This window comes from Tursiops truncatus, chromosome 3, assembly GCF_011762595.2.
Source record: "Tursiops truncatus isolate mTurTru1 chromosome 3, mTurTru1.mat.Y, whole genome shotgun sequence".
NCBI lineage: Eukaryota > Metazoa > Chordata > Mammalia > Artiodactyla > Delphinidae > Tursiops > Tursiops truncatus.
This window is the reverse complement of record NC_047036.1, coordinates 116,095,563-116,111,461: the sequence shown is the minus strand read 5'-3', so window position 1 is coordinate 116,111,461 and position 15,899 is coordinate 116,095,563. Positions and strand designations below refer to the sequence as shown.

The following is a 15,899-nucleotide window of genomic DNA, read 5'->3' as shown; positions in this document are numbered from 1 at the left end:
CCGATGAAAACTCTGTGGAATGCAGAAGCCAATCTGTCTCAAGTCTCATCCAATAAGAGGTGGAGCTGAGATCCTAATACAGGCAGTTACATCCAGAATCTATGTTCTTTAACATGAAACTATGTTGCCTCTTGTCTAAATGTATGCATTAAAGAAATGATAAAATTTAAGTAGACAGAAAAGAAAAATATTTTTATGTACCAAATTTCATCCCCAAATACCCAAACTATTTCTTTCTAGCTATTTAATATACTTTCTATACAACGCAAGTTACAATGTGTAACACTTTATCTCTTTTCTGCTTTTTTCAAACATTGTATTTTCCTATTTCCCACAATATTTTTAAGGATCAATACTCTTTTGAATGCATTTTCCAGAACCAATATATTTTCTCCTCTACCGTTGAGTCTATATGTAATTTCTATTTTTCAGAAATAACACTGTTGCAAATGTACTTGCACAGAGAACTTTTTTTAACTGTTGGTCTTATTTTTTTAGTACAAATGAATGAACCTAGAATTACTGGGTCAAAGGGTATTAATGATTAAATCTCTTATTTCTTAATACATACTGGCAGACTGGACTATACAAATCTATACTTCTATCTGTAGCATATATAAGCACTCATTTCAATGCAGTTCACCAACATTTATTTTTCTTTTGTAAAGATCTTTGTTAATTAAAAAGGTGAAAAATGGGAACTTATTTTAATTTTTATTTCCTCTGTTCCTTTCTGTCCATTGGGATCTAGGTTTTTCCTTACTGATTTATATATGTTCTTCATATCTGTTAAACATATTGGCCCATTATCATACTTGCAGCCTATTTCTAGTATCTGTACTTTGACAACATTTAATCCACTTGTGATTTCATTTGGGTATGATGTTGAGGGGTTGAACAATCTCACATCAACAAATAAGATAATTTTCAGTTCAGGAATATAAAAAAATCCCCAACCTCCTCATATAACTAGGTCTTATTTTAAAGAACTATTGGAGGGGGACTTACCTGATGGCGCAGTGGTTAAGACTGCACACCCAACGCAGGGGGCCCGGGTTCGCTCCCTGGTCTAGGAACTAGATCCCACATGCATGCCACCACTAAGAGTTCGAATACCACAACTAAGGACCCTGTGACTTCCCTGGTGGTGCAGTGGTTAAGAATCCGCCTGCCAATGCAGGGGACACGGGTTCGATCTCTGGTCCGGGAAGATCCCACGTGCTGTGGAGCAACTAAGCTCGTGCGCCACAACTACTGAGTCTGCACTCTACAGCACGCAAGCCACAACTACTGAGCCTGTGTGCCACAACTACTGAAGCCCGCGCACCTAAAGCCTGTGATCCACAACAAGAGAAGCCACCACAATGAGAGGCCCGTGCACCGCAACGAAGAGTAGCCCCTGCTCGCCACAACTAGAGAAAGCCCACATGCAGGAACAAAGACCCAACGCAGCCAAATAAGTAAGTACTTAAGTAAGTAAAGAAAGAAAGAAACAACTACTGGATCTTCCATCACTAAGTTGGTAACTAACTTTCTCTACACATTTTCACCCTCCCCCACACACAATATACCAAAGATTAAGATGCTCAAATAAAAATTTATATTAAATTGATTATCTTAGAGGGTGATTCTGTTCCTGACAGAAACCTAAAGATAAGAGCTGGTAAAACCTTAAAGAATGTGAATATGAATTCACCTATACTTTGCTCTTCAAGAAACTACTGTCTATGCTTATAGTATACAAGCATTCCTCTACAATGGCTGTTTTTTTTATTATTCTGGAACAATATCTATCCTTTCCATTCATGGATCTCAAGGTTGGAAGAGACATTGTTTGTCTTCTGCTTTTACTATGCTCTAAAAAAACATTCATACCAAGTAGTCATATTCCAACCTATGCTTGAATAGCAAGAGCAATGGACAGAGAGCAGTCACGACACCAAGAATACCTATGCTTGAAAATCCAGCTCTCTCCAGTGGGTCTAAAGGTCTTTTTAAGAATAAGGGGCGGGGGGGGGGGGGGTGCTTCCCTGGTGGCGCAGTGGTTGGGAGTCTGCCTGCCAATGCATGGGATGCGGGTTCACGCCCTGGTCTGGGAAGATCCCACATGCTGCGGAGCAACTGGGCCCGCTCGCCACAACTACTGAGCCCGCACGTCTGAAGCCTGTGCTCCACACAAGAGAGGCCGTGATAGTGAGAGGCCTGCGCACTGCGATGAAGAGTGGCCCCCGCTCACCACAACTAGAGAAAGCCCTCGCACAGAAACAAAGACGCAACACAGCCATAAATAAATAAATAAATAACTTAAAAAGAAAAAAAAGAATAAGGGGGATTGCTACCTCCTCTTAAAAAAGGAATACGAGCAATCTTTCCAAGAATAAGTAATCTTAAAAAGACAAAAAACACAGTAGGATTTTTATACTGATATCAAATACTCATTCTATTACCTTTTGAAATAGTTAGTGCTGGAGACCACTGTGACCGTAGAATATCAAGACAAATGCTGCCATTACTGTTAATATTTGGATGATAAATTCTTGTTGTAAATGCAACCTATCAAAAAAGGAAAACTTTTTGTAAACTGTTTCAATAGTATTGTCGAAAGTAGATACAAAACAATTGTCATATCCCAATTACCTTAGGTGGTTTGAAGGGGTAATCTGTTGGGAAATGAATTGTCAAGAAAAATACTCCACCCTGATAGGGACTGTCATTCTGTTGATAACAAGAAAAGTTGGATTAAAATGAGTGAATTACATAAACTATTTATTCTGAAATTAATCTGAATACTTACTGGCCCCATTATTGTAGCTTGCCAATGGAACACTGAAAAAGAACAACAAAAAATCACCATGAAGCAATATCCACAGTATACCTACACCATAATAACATATCATTCCCCATGTAATCTCAGTTCATTTATTAGCAATATGATGAGTCCTGAGCAGGATGAGGAATCTAAATTAAGTTGGAGTCTGAACAGAGAAAACAAAAATGACTAGCATGGTATAGAACACTGATAAGGTGCTCAACAAAGAAGTATTTGGGCTAAAACATCTTGAAAATTCATGTCAGGGAAACAAAATTCTTGACAAGGTCCAAAATTTCACTTTTAAACAGGCATTTCCTTACCTCAAAGGGTAAAAAAGAACCACAAGATTCAATTCTTTCATGTGTTATATCATTTCCCCAACACAAATATATATAATATACTCCTTTTATAATACTGGCATAGAGCAGAACAGTAAACTTAAAGTAGACAATACTCAAATTAGGAAATGCTGGCTTTTTTCCAGTGAGAAAAAAATTTCCAAGAGTTCTCACCTGTAGGTGTTTAGAATTGCTGGTACCTCAGTAAATAAAGAAAACATCAGCTGAAAGCCCCAAGCTTGATTACAAACTCGGGATAATCCCAATAAATTATATACTTGTTTAATAAGGAAATTTTCTCTTCAAACTGCAAAAAATGGTGCTTGTTCCATTTCCAAGGTAATGTCACTAAGGACAACACAAAGATCAAAAAGCCAGTTTTCACTTTCTAAGCAAGCTACTTAGCATTTAACATTCACACTAGGATTTAAGCAAACTAAGGGAAGCTATCACTGGGATTATACATGAGCAACCCAAACCACCTAAACCTCGACACAAAGAGGAAATGTGAAGACTAAAAAACCGCACGAAAATCCACTGGGATATCAGGCCAAATCCTTAAATTCCTTCTGACCACCTGCATGAGAACTGACCCTATGGTTGGCCTGCCCCTCACTGGTGCCTGAATCTACAAAGAGCAGCCTGTTTATTAGGAATTAAAAATAAAGGATAGGTACTGCTGAGGCTCTCCTTTTTACGTTACCCATCATTAGTACTGAGAAAAATTCCTCATAACTTCTGCCAACCAATTTTTTATGGATTAAGCAGCTAAGGAGAAAGTCACTTTGAGTCACTAAGATTAGTCCCAGTATCTTTAACAAAGGTCCTATTAAAAGAGCCCTAAGGTCCTATTTAAAGAAACAAGTCTCATTCTGTTTTTAATCATAAATATATTTACAATTCGAGTAAACAAAACACACTGATAATTAGAGTAAACAATCCCAATGACAAAGCTGAAAACACTATTAAAAATGACCAAGCTACAGGTCAAGGGAATTGTTTTAAAGCAATCTTATTCTTCCATTTAATCCTTCTATATTTTTAAAATTTGTGGCTGTAAATGGGAAGATATATTTATACCTGCACTCTTGTTAAAGGTTGTAAGAATCAGATAAGGAATAAAAAGAGAGAACTAAAGCACTTAGATGATAAAATATACAAATATCGAGACATGCTAAAAAATTTAGTTAAAAAATTTTAAAACTATCTAAGTCCTAACTTTTTCTTCTGAGTCTTTTCAAGATCAATCTTTCTCTTGCTAAAAATACTGCCAGACTTAAGAAGTTATTGGAAAAATTTAAACCTGAACAAATTCTTGGCTGAAGGTAAAATATTTATTTTTGGTGATTTCCTATTCTTCCTCTACAGAAAACAAAGACCATTTTATGCTTTATGATTAAAATCGACTAAAAATTAGACAACATAGAAACCCCAAAGGCTTGGAGCAAAAATTCTGACAAGACAAGCTGGCAACTAGAACATTTACAATTACATAAAGGATACCCTTCCTAGAAGAAGATGTGAAAAGATCAATATTTTCAAGTAATAATGCAATCTCTTTCATATCTGGCACTCTGGAAAATTGAAAATATTCTAGTATATTTAAGCAAGAATCTTATATTACTGAGAACTCTTATAAGCAACATCAACAGGCTATTTCATATGTAATTCATATCCATTTAGTTAGTAAATCATGTTTAATATTCCCCAGTAGAACTAAACTTATATAAACCATTAGTTCTAAATAAAAACCCATTAACACTCAAATGCTAACCTTTATTAACTTGTTTCCGTCTTTATAAATAAAGGGTCAAATACTGTCACCAGAAAAATGAGCAAAAGCACATACACAGGGCTGTCTTTAAGAGTGAGAGGGAATTGCTAATGTAGCAACTGAGATCAACAATATTTATGTCTCTTGTTAAAATGATCTAGAATCTACAATACCAACAAAAGGCAGAGAAGAACAAAATAAAAACACATTAATTTGGGGCTTCCCTGGTGGCGCAGTGGATGGGAGTCCGCCTGCCGATGCGGGGTACACGGGTTCCCACCCTGGTCCAGGAAGATCCCACGAGCCGCGGAGCGGCTGGGCCCGTGAGCCATGGCTGCTGGGCCTGCGTGTCCGGAGCCTGTGCTCCGCAGCGGGAGGGGCCACGGCAGTGGGAGGCCCGCGTACCGCAAAAAAACAAAACAAAAAAACAACAACAAAAAAACACATTAATTTAATTAACAAAAGCATTTCAAGACCTACCATTTAAATCTTAATTGAGTATTCTGCCACGCTGGTTAAATATAAGAATACCTACTGGAATCAATGACTTACGTCTCCCTCTGGAGCACATTTGTTTCCATGTCTTGGCTATTGTAAACAGTGCTATGAACACTGGGGTGCATATTATCTTTTCCAAGTTAGTTCTCTCCAGATAAATGCCCAGGAGTGGGATTGCTGGATCATATGGTAACTCTACTTTTAGTTTTTTAAGGAACCTCCATATTGTTCTCCATAGTGGCTGCACCAATTACATTCCCACCAACAGTGTAGGAGGGTTCCCTTTTCTCTACACCTCCAGCGTTTACTGTTTGTAGATTTTTTGACAATGGCCATTCTGACTAGTGTGAGGTGATACTTCATTGTAGTTCTGATCTGCTTTTCTCTAATAACTAGCAATATTGAGCATCTTTCCATGTGCCTATTGGCCACCTGTATGTCTTCTTTGGAGAAATGTCTATTTAAGGTCTTCTGCCCATTATTTGATTGGGTTGTTTGTTCTTTATCAAAAAGCTTTTACTAAGCTGTATGAGCTGTTTGTATATTTTGGAAATTAATTCCTTGTTGGTTGCATTGTTTGCAAATATTTTCTCCTATTCCACAGGTTCTTTTTTTGTTTACAGTTTCCTTCGCTGTGCAAAAGCTTTTAAGTTTAATTATGTCCTATTTGTTTATTTTTATTTTTATTTCCATTACTCTAGGAGACGGAGCCAAAAAAATACTGCTGCAATTTATGTCAAAAAGTATTCTCCTTGTGTTTTCCTCTAGGAGTTTTAGAGTACCTGGTCTTACACTTAGGTGTTTATTTTCAGTTTATTTTTGTATATGGTGTGAGAAAATGTTCTGATTTCATTCTTTTACATGTAGCTGTCCAGTTTTCCCAGAACCACTTACTGAAGAGACTATCTTTTTCTCCATTGAATATTCTTGATTCTTTTGTTGTAGATTAATTGACCTTAAGTGCGTAGGTTTATTTCTGGGCTTTCTATCCTGTTCTACTGATATATATGCTTGTTTTTTGTTTTCCTGTTCCATTGATCTATATGCTTGATTTTTGCTTTCCTGTTCCACTGATCTATATTCTTGTTTTCTGCACCATACCCCTTTGATTACTGTAGCTTTGTAGTACATTCTGAAGTCAGGAAGCATGATTCCTCTAGCTCCAGTCTTCTTTCTCAAGATTGTTTTGGCTATTCGAGGTCTTCTGTGTTTCCATACAAATTTAAAATTTTTTTGTTCTAGTTCTATGAAAAATGCCACTGGTAATTTGATAGGGATAGCACTGAATCTGTAGACTGCCTTGGGCAGTATGGTCATTTTAACAATATCTGTCTATGTCATCTTCAATTTCTTTCACCAGCAACTTATAGTTTTCAGAGTATAGGTCTTTTCAGCATAATGTTTTTAATGCTCATCCATGTTGTAGTATATATCATTTCATTCTTGTTAATCGTCAAATAATATTCCATTGTATGGATACACCACATTTTATTTACCTCTTCATCAGCTGGTGGGTATTTGGGTTGTTTTCACTTTTTGGCTATTATAAATAAAGCTTCTATGAACAATCATGTATGAGTTTTTGTACAGATATACGTTTCATTTCTCTTGGACACATACCTAGGAATGAACTCACTGGGTTATATCGTAACTCTATGTTTAACTTTTTGAGGAACTAACAGGCTGTCTTCCAAGCTGGCTATACCATTTTGCATTCTACCAGCAATGTATGAAGGTTCAAATTTCTCCACATCCTCATCAACATTTGTTATTATTTGACTTTTTGATTCTAGCCATCCTAGTGGGTGTAAAGTGACATCTCATTATGGTTCTGACATGCATTTCCCTGATGATTAATGATGCTGAACATCTTTCCATGTGTTTATTGGCCATTTGTATATCTTATTTGGAGAAATAGCTATTCAGATCCTCTGTTTATTTTAAAATTGGGTTATCTATCTTTATATTGCTGAGATACAGACTTTTAAAAAATATTTTGGATAAATATGCCTTATTAGATATATATGACCTACAAAATTTTTCTCCCATTCTGTGTGTCTTTTCACTTTCTTAATAGTATCATTTGTTGCACCTAATTTTTAAATTTTGATGAAGTCTAATTTATCTTTTTCTTTTATTGCTTATGCTTTGGGGGAGTTTAACTCTCCAGGGTAAGCATTTTTTCAATCTGACAAAGGAATGTAATAGTACTAACTATGGTAGAAGCAAAGGCAAATTACTTTAGCACACTACAGAACTTCAAAAATGAAATCTAATCCCCAGACTTCAAACGCTTTTAATTAAAAATCAGCCACTCTCAACTTTGAGGAATTTACCTGAAATAAAAACACTCTTTCAATTGAATGACCACACTGATGCAGATGGATTATATGATAACCGTGAAATGACAAAAGTAGAATCAGAAAACCTGAGAATGAGTCCACTTCCGGAACCTCCACAAGCCTCTCACCAGATTCTTCTCTAAAATAGTTTACAATTTCTATCCCAATGACCTAAAAGAATTGTGAGGCGTAAATGAGATAATGTGTGTTTAAGTACTTGTCCTGTCCTGTTTGGTATCAAATACTATAGTTACTCATACTGGACAGGTCTAAACATAACATAAATGGGATTTTTCATCACAAGTACTTAGTCTTATAATTTATAACATCTGTTTTATCTATAAAGCAGTCCTTGTACAAGGGCTTTGCTTTGGTTCTTAAGGATTTAGGAGACCAAAACAGCAATCTAAGAAAAACAAGGAAAAAATTAATTTACACACAAACTAATATAACCTCATTTATTTTTTGTCTTAATCTATATACTTCTCTTACACAAATGTTTCCAAGTATACTCCAAGTATATTCCATTTTTTCCCTATTTGCTAAATGTTGCATTTTCTGTGTGTGAATTAGTTTTGTGTTACAAGGCACAGCCTCTTCAAATATCCTCCATTTTAAAAAGGATAAAAGATGGTATAAGGGGAGAAAGCTGTGTTGAGACAAAGTGGAACAAAAACAAAATTATTATCCAACATGTACGATAAGTACAATAGATTATTTTAGACAGGATTAAGGAGATAAACTGGACATTAAAAATAAATTGTAGCTGTCTTCACGAGTATGAGTCAATAGAAAGACAGACACAGACCCACATACATACAAACACATATACATATACACACACATACCCCCCCCATCATCTTTAGTATTATCTTACTGAAAGAACAGTAGCTTGCTGTAAGTAAAAGCTCGAATATTTTGACTCAAGTAAATATCCAGAAGGGACAAAGGACAGATAAGAAGGAGCCAGGACAACTACACAGACAATGTCTGGCAGAAGAGGTTCAAAATGTAATAAACAGTACAGAAGATGATGGGATACACATAAAACTGCACCTTTCATGGGCAAGTAAAGGTAAATACTGCCTCTTCTCTACTGCATAATTATCTCTTCACACAAAATAACCTTAAGAGATGTATATTTGTCAGTCCCAGAGTTCCCCAGAGGCAGATTTTTATGCTGTTTTATGTTTCACTCTATCATTCCTTTCACATACTTACTATCATCTCCAACGGGACCTGCTGAACACTGTGCTGGGGGGTCCCGCGCCAGGTCGTTCAATTCCTTAAGAAGGAGAGAAAAAAGAAATGTATTCAACATAAATATAACTTTTATCCATTAATAAAATTGTCACTGTTACCAACATTCTCTGTCCCACCAGTAAAGCTCTTTTAGGAGCACTCCTTCAAAGTCAGAGAAGGGTAGATTAATGAAATCTTTGGGATTTCATTATTTGGGATTCTTGAATGCAAATATATGTTTATACAAGTAATCATTTTTGCTTTGTTCGGAGTTTAGTAGGTAGTAAATATAAGGAAGGTAAACATGTATCGTACTAAAGAACCACAAAAACTGTTTTTAAGTAAAAACTTATTAGTTTTCAAAAAAGATCAACAGCTTTTTTTTTTTAAAGATTTAATTTTATTTTTTTGGCTGCAGTGGGTCTTCGTTGCTGTGCGTGGGCTTTCTCTGGTTGCAGCGAGTGGGGGCTACTCTTCATTGCAGTGCCTGGACTTCTCACTGTGGTGGCTTCTCTTGCTGCGGAGCACGGGCTCTAGGCATGCAGGCTTCAATAGTTGTGGCACGCAGTCTCTGGAGCGCAGGCTCAGTACTTGTGGCACACGGGCTTAGTTGCTCCATGGCATGTGGGATCTTCCCGGACCAGGGATGGAACCCGTAACCCCTGCATTGGCAGGCAGAGTCTTACCCACTGAGCCACCAGAGGAAGTCCCTATAGGCTGGTTTTTGTACCTCAAAACCATTAGGTTATACTTGAGACAAACTCTTTAAGTCATCTTTAAGTCATAAATGTTCCAAATTACACGGAACCATCTGACAAGATACTGGTATTTTTTCAGCTCATATCCACTACCAAGGTTTCAAAGGTAGTAGAAAAAACTTAAAAAAGGATATATTACAGGGCTTCCCTGGTGGCGCAGTGGTTGAGAGTCCGCCTGCTGATGCAGCGGAGACGGGTTCATGCCCCGGTCCAGGAAGATCCCACATGCCGCGCAGCGACTAGGCCCGTGAGCCATGGCCACTGAGCCCGCGCGTCTGGAGCCTGTGCTCCGCAATGGGAGAGGCCACAACAGTGAGAGGCCCACATACTACAAAAAACAAACAAACAAACAAAAAGGATGTATTACAAAGGCTGGCTGAACATAACCTATCATAAAGATTTGTAATCAGAGATGGAACTACTTGTAGTAATGCTCCACAACCAGATGCCAGCTTCTTAGCTACTTTAACATAAGAATCCACAAACTTGAGACTTGTTACTGGGTGGGGATGCCTGAAAAACCACAAAGCAGGAAATCATACTATATTCCCTTTCCCCTTGACTTGGTATTTGAGATAAAAACAAGCTCTGAGGGAGGACTAGTTTTAATTATATGTTAAAACCAGAACAGTAAAAACAGTAAAATCTATTAAAAGTACAATAAAAACTATCTCAAATCTTATTAATGAGTTACATAAGTAAACTTTTTAACTTGCAACACATAGATATTTCTGTAAGTCCCTTCTTCTGAGTTAACTTATTCAACCAGCCATTTGGTTACATCAATTATCCTGTTTTATCCTATCTGTAAGCTCGGAGGACAAAGCATAAAGTATAGAAATAAAGTTCTGTTTTGTTTTTTAAAGGGCTGGGGTTGAGATAAAGATTTAACAATATTTACTTTCTTTTGTATCTCAATTTGGTGATTTTGTATTTCTCTACAACAGAGATTCCTTGCCCATCTCAAGGAGGAAAATAAACAAAAAACAACCTACTGTACAGTTCCTATTCCCAAATGTTTGTAATAAAGTTCACTATAACTAAGAATGCTTGCTTGATTTGAAACAAAAAGTTAATCTACTTCTGACTAACATTTATCTAAGTGAATATAAGATCCATCAGATGGTGATCACTTTGTAATGTACAGAAATATCAAATCACTATGTTGTGCACCAGAAACTAACATAGTGTTGTGGGTCAACTATACTTCAAAAACAAACAAACTCATAGAAAAAGAGATCAGATTTGTTTATCAGAGGTGAGGGGAGGTGGTGAGTTAGTCAAAAGGTACAAATTTCCAGTTATAAGATAAATAAGTACTAGGTATGTAAATGTACATCATGATAAATATAATTAACACTGCTGTATTTTAAAAAATATTTTATTTATTTTATTTATATTTTTGGCTGCGTCGGGTCTTAGTTGCAGCGCTCGGGCTCTTTGTTGTGGAGCGTGGGCTTCTCTCTAGTTGTGGCATGCGGGTTTTTTCTCTCTAGTTGTGGCACGTGGGTTCCAGAACACGTGGGCTCAATAGTTGCGGCACACAGGCTTAGTTGTCCCTCGGCATGTGGGATCTTAGTTCCCCAACCAGGGATCGAACCAGCATCCCCTGCATTGGAAGACAGATTCTTTACCACTGGACCACCAGGGAAGTCCCAACACTGCTGTATGTTATACATGAAAGTTGTTAAGAGAATAAATCGTAGGAGTTCTCATTACAAGGAAAAAAATTTTTTTCTTTACCTTTTATTTTGTATCTGTGAGATGATGGATATTCACTAAACTTACCATGGTAATCATTTCATGATATATGTAAGTCAAATCATTATGCTGAACATCTTAAACTTACATAGTATGTCAATAAAACTGAAAGGAAAAAAATTTGAGCCATTAAAAAAAATCCATCAGTCCACTTCATGAGCCAGTATGATATAATTAATTCAAAAAACCTTAACCCAAACTTAAGCTAATACACAATTAACATACTCATTCAACACTTCCTTGGTTCAAGGCACTCATATGGATGAATCTCAAAGGCATAATGTTAAGTGAAATCAGTCAGACATAAAAAGACTATAATCTGTATGATTCCATTGATATGCATTCTAAAAAAGGTAAATTTATAGTGACAGAAAGCAGACCAATAGTTTCAGGGGCTAGAGAGAGCTGGAGGGGATTGAACTGCAAAGGGACATGAGGAAAATTTGGGGGGTTATGGAAATATTCTGTATCATGATTTTCATAGGGACCACAAAACTGTGTATATATTTATTAAAACTCAAACTGTACACTTAAAATTGTTGAATTTTATTGCATATAATATATATGAAAGTTGTTTACTAAAAAAGCATATATCCATTCATCTTTGTATATGCATAAAATATCTCTGAAGAATACATAAGAAACTAGTTCACAGTATTTGCCTTCAGAAGGAAAGTCTGTTTTGGGGGTGAGAATAGGAACTATATGTATTCCTTTTATACCTTTTAACAAGTGTATTTACTGCCTATTTGAAAAATAAATTACCAGGGGCTTCCCTGGTGGCGCAGTGGTTAAGAATCCACCTTCCAATGCAGGGGACACGGGTTCGAGCCCTGGTCCGAGAAGATCCCACATGCTGCGGAGCAACTAAGCCTGTGTGCCACAACTACTGAAGACTGCGCGCCTGGAGTCTGTGCTCCGCCACAAGAGAAGGCACCGCAATGAGAAGCCCTCACACTGCAACAAAGAGTAGCCCCCACTCGCTGCAACCAGAGAAAGCCCGCGCACAGCAACGGAAGAACCAATGTAGCCAAAAAATTAAATTAATTAAATAAATCTATATTAAAAAAAATAACTTACCAGTTCTGACTATAAATTTGGATTAAAATAAAATAGCTATTAAAAGCTGTGACCATCTCATTTCAAAATAGTGAAAAGCCAGTTAGACTGAATAGACACAGAAGCTACAAAATTTGATGTGCCTGCATTAAGATGAAAACTGAAGGGAGTTCCCTGGTGGCCTAGTGATTAGGATTCCAGGCTTTTACTGCCATGGCCCAAGGAACTGAGATCCTGCAAGCCGAGTGGCGTGGCCAAAAACAAAACAAAGATGAATCTTGAAATTAAATAAAGGCACTGATCTAGACAGATCACTTGGGCAGAAAAAAATACCCTAACGCATCAGGCTATTTTTTGTTTAACAGTTGGCTTTATCATATGCCTTTATACCTATACATTAATTTCCTTGACTTCTTATTCCAAAAGAAATAGTATTCAGATTTGTCTTGTATATCATATAGCAAATTACGCATTACTGGGATTGAGAGTAGGGCTAAGACAAAACCCAAAACCAAGGAATTTTCCTGTTTATTGAAAAACTTTTCTATAGAAAGAGCAATAGAGAAATAAAGTATATATAATTAAATTTAGAAAAAAGAGGGAGGAGGGAACTTTGACAGGATCCTCGATTTCTAAAAAGATTTTATAATCTTCCTTTGAAATCTAAAAAAAATTAAAATAAAGGTCCTGTTTTGGGAATAAACTGGATATTACTAAATAGTTCTCAATTAAAATTTTTTTCTTTGATGGTGTACACTCCCCTTGTTTATAGGTATACAGCAGAACTGTTATTTTTAAAGATTAAGGGTTATAAACAATTTTGATTCTTTGCAACTTTCCCAAGTATTTCTTATCTTAGTTCAAACAGCCCCAAAACCTTACACAAATTAATTTAATTATTTTCAAGTAAGGTTTAATTCACTACAAACTTTTTTTTTTTTTGGCTGTGCACCACGGCTTGCGGGATCTTAGTTCCCTGACCAGGGATCAAACAGAACCATGCGCCCTGCTGTGGAAGTGTGGAGTCTTAACCACTGGACCACTAGGGAAGTCCCCAAACTTTTATATTTTATTTATTATTTTTTTAACTTTTTTTTAAACATCTTTATTGGAGTATAATTGCTTTACAATAGTGTGTTAGTTTCTGCTTTATAACAAAGTGAATCAGCTATACATATACATATATCCCCATATCTCTTCCCTCTTGCATCTCCCACTCCCTCCCACCCTCCCTTTTCCACCCCTCTAGGTGGTCACAAAGCACTGAGCTGATCTCTGTGTGCTATGGGGCTGCTTCCCACTAGCTATCTATTTTACGTTTGGTAGTGTATATATGTCCATGCCACTGTCTCACTTTGTCCCAGCTTACCCTTCCCCCTCCCCGTATCCTCAAGTCCATTCTCTAGCCAAACTTTTAAATACATTTCCTAATACTACCTTTTTTGGCTCAGGAGTATGAAATCCAATGAAGAGATACACAGGAATGATTATAATGCCTTACATGACTCCTTAAGAATACCTACTTTCCAAAGGATTACCCCTTCTTTAAAAGGGACCACTATTAAAGAAAACAGAACGCTAAAGTCTCTGAGCCTCAGATATTTCTGTATCATAGCACTGTAGCAAAGAGAAAGGAAACTTCCTGGGACTTCCCTGGTGCCCCAGTGGTTAAGACTCCACGCTTCCACTGCAGGGAATGCAGGGTGCGGGTTGAGGGGAAAGAAGAAAGAAAGAAAGGAAACTTCCTAGCTCTGTGGGGAGGGGGTCCTGCAAGGGATATGTAGAGTTTCCTTTCACTGTATCCTTAAATACTCAAATAGGTCATTAGTTGGTAAAAATTAATGCTACTATTAGCTATTTTTAAAAAACCTCTTTCCCCAGTCTTAACAATTATGAAGCAAAATACAGACTGCATGGAATACAGATTTGTTTCACCATTTTGGTCTTTACCCTATGGCATATGGTGAGAGAAACAAGATGGGAAAATGAGAGGTTATAGTTACTTTCACAGAAAATTGGCTTCAAAGTCAATTTTTTTTGACTTTTTTTTTTGACTTTGGGAAGCCCCAAAGTCAATTTTTAATAGTTCTAAATTTTGCTGTACAAATCAAGAATCTTTGGTGGTGTTAATCAGGATATGAGAAGATTTAAGCAGAAATTGTGATTCAACACCAGAAGAGATCATCTAGACCAATCCCCAATTTTATTTTTAAAAAAAGATACAGGGCTTCCCTGGTGGCGCAGTGTTGAGAGTCTGGCTGCCGATGCAGGGGGCACAGGTTTGTGCCCCGGTCCGGGAAGATCCCACATGCCGCGGAGCGGCTGGGCCCGTGAGCCATGGCCGCTGAGCCTGCGCATCCAGAGCCTGTGCTCCGCGATGGGAGAGGCCACAACAGTGAGAGGCCCACGAACCACAAAAAAAAAAAAAAAAAAAAAAGATACAAAGTATCCAACCCAAGTAAAACATGTAATTAGTAATTAGAGTAAGGACATGGTGTTCTACTATACATGTTCTACCATATCATGTCTTTTTAGTCTGAATCTAAAAAATACTAGAAATGTACAAGTTAGAATGCCTGAGAAACTATGTTGCCCAGGAAATCAAGCTGAACCTCCTTTTAAGATGAATGAACTGCAAAGAAAGAAGAGCTAGATAAGTAGTAGTTCTCAAAAATGAGGTCCTGGCACAGCAGCACCATTATCACAAGAAAACTTATTAGAAATGCAAATTCTCAGGCTCCAACCAGACCTACTGAATCAGAAACTCTGCAGTGTAGCCTAACAATGTGCATTTTAACAAGTCCCCCAGAAAATTATGATGTACACTAAATCCTGACTGCCTTTATGTTTGACAAATTAAGCATCAGAGACAGAAGACAATGCTGGAAAACTCACTACCAGCAAAACTGAAAGTGAAGGGAAGGTGAAGGGCAACATGATAGCACAAAATGAAGAAATCAAGAAAGGGGTGAGACACGTGCCACAACTACTGAAGCTTGCGCGCCTAGAGCCCGTGCTCTGCAACAAGAGAAGCCCGTGCACCTCAACGAAGAGCAGCCCCCACACACTGCAACTAGAGAAAGCCAGCGCACAGCAACGAAGACCCAACACAGCCAAAAATTTTTAAATTAATTTAAAAAAAAAAAAAGAAAGGGTGAGACTTAGAAAGATAAGGTATGTTCCGCGTTTTCAAGACACACTGAAGGGAAGCAGTCTGTCATCACCACAGTACTGCATTCTCCCTGCTGCACTATCTTACCAGGGTTGCAACAGAAATGTTAACTTATATGTCCAGCATAATACTTGAAGCTAGTA

The 15,899-nt window shown here is 37.3% G+C and overlaps 1 protein-coding gene across 2 annotated transcripts in view; it reads right to left on the bottom strand.

Moving 5' to 3' along the window:
• Nucleotides 1–15,899, bottom strand: part of UBE2D2 (ubiquitin conjugating enzyme E2 D2) — a 58,790-nt gene that overhangs the window by 7,514 nt on the left and 35,377 nt on the right. The window contains exons 3-7 of one of the 2 annotated variants that reach the window (XM_019924524.3): nucleotides 8,986–9,049; nucleotides 7,851–7,935; nucleotides 2,795–2,826; nucleotides 2,638–2,715; nucleotides 2,448–2,553 (exon numbers count right to left, since the gene is read on the bottom strand). In XM_019924524.3, coding sequence (XP_019780083.1) covers nucleotides 2,448–2,553; nucleotides 2,638–2,715; nucleotides 2,795–2,826; nucleotides 7,851–7,935; nucleotides 8,986–8,991 — 307 coding nt within the window. In that variant the 5' untranslated portion in view covers nucleotides 8,992–9,049. The remainder of the gene's footprint in view (nucleotides 1–2,447; nucleotides 2,554–2,637; nucleotides 2,716–2,794; nucleotides 2,827–7,850; nucleotides 7,936–8,985; nucleotides 9,050–15,899) is intronic. The other variant, XM_019924525.2, reaches the window with a different exon arrangement.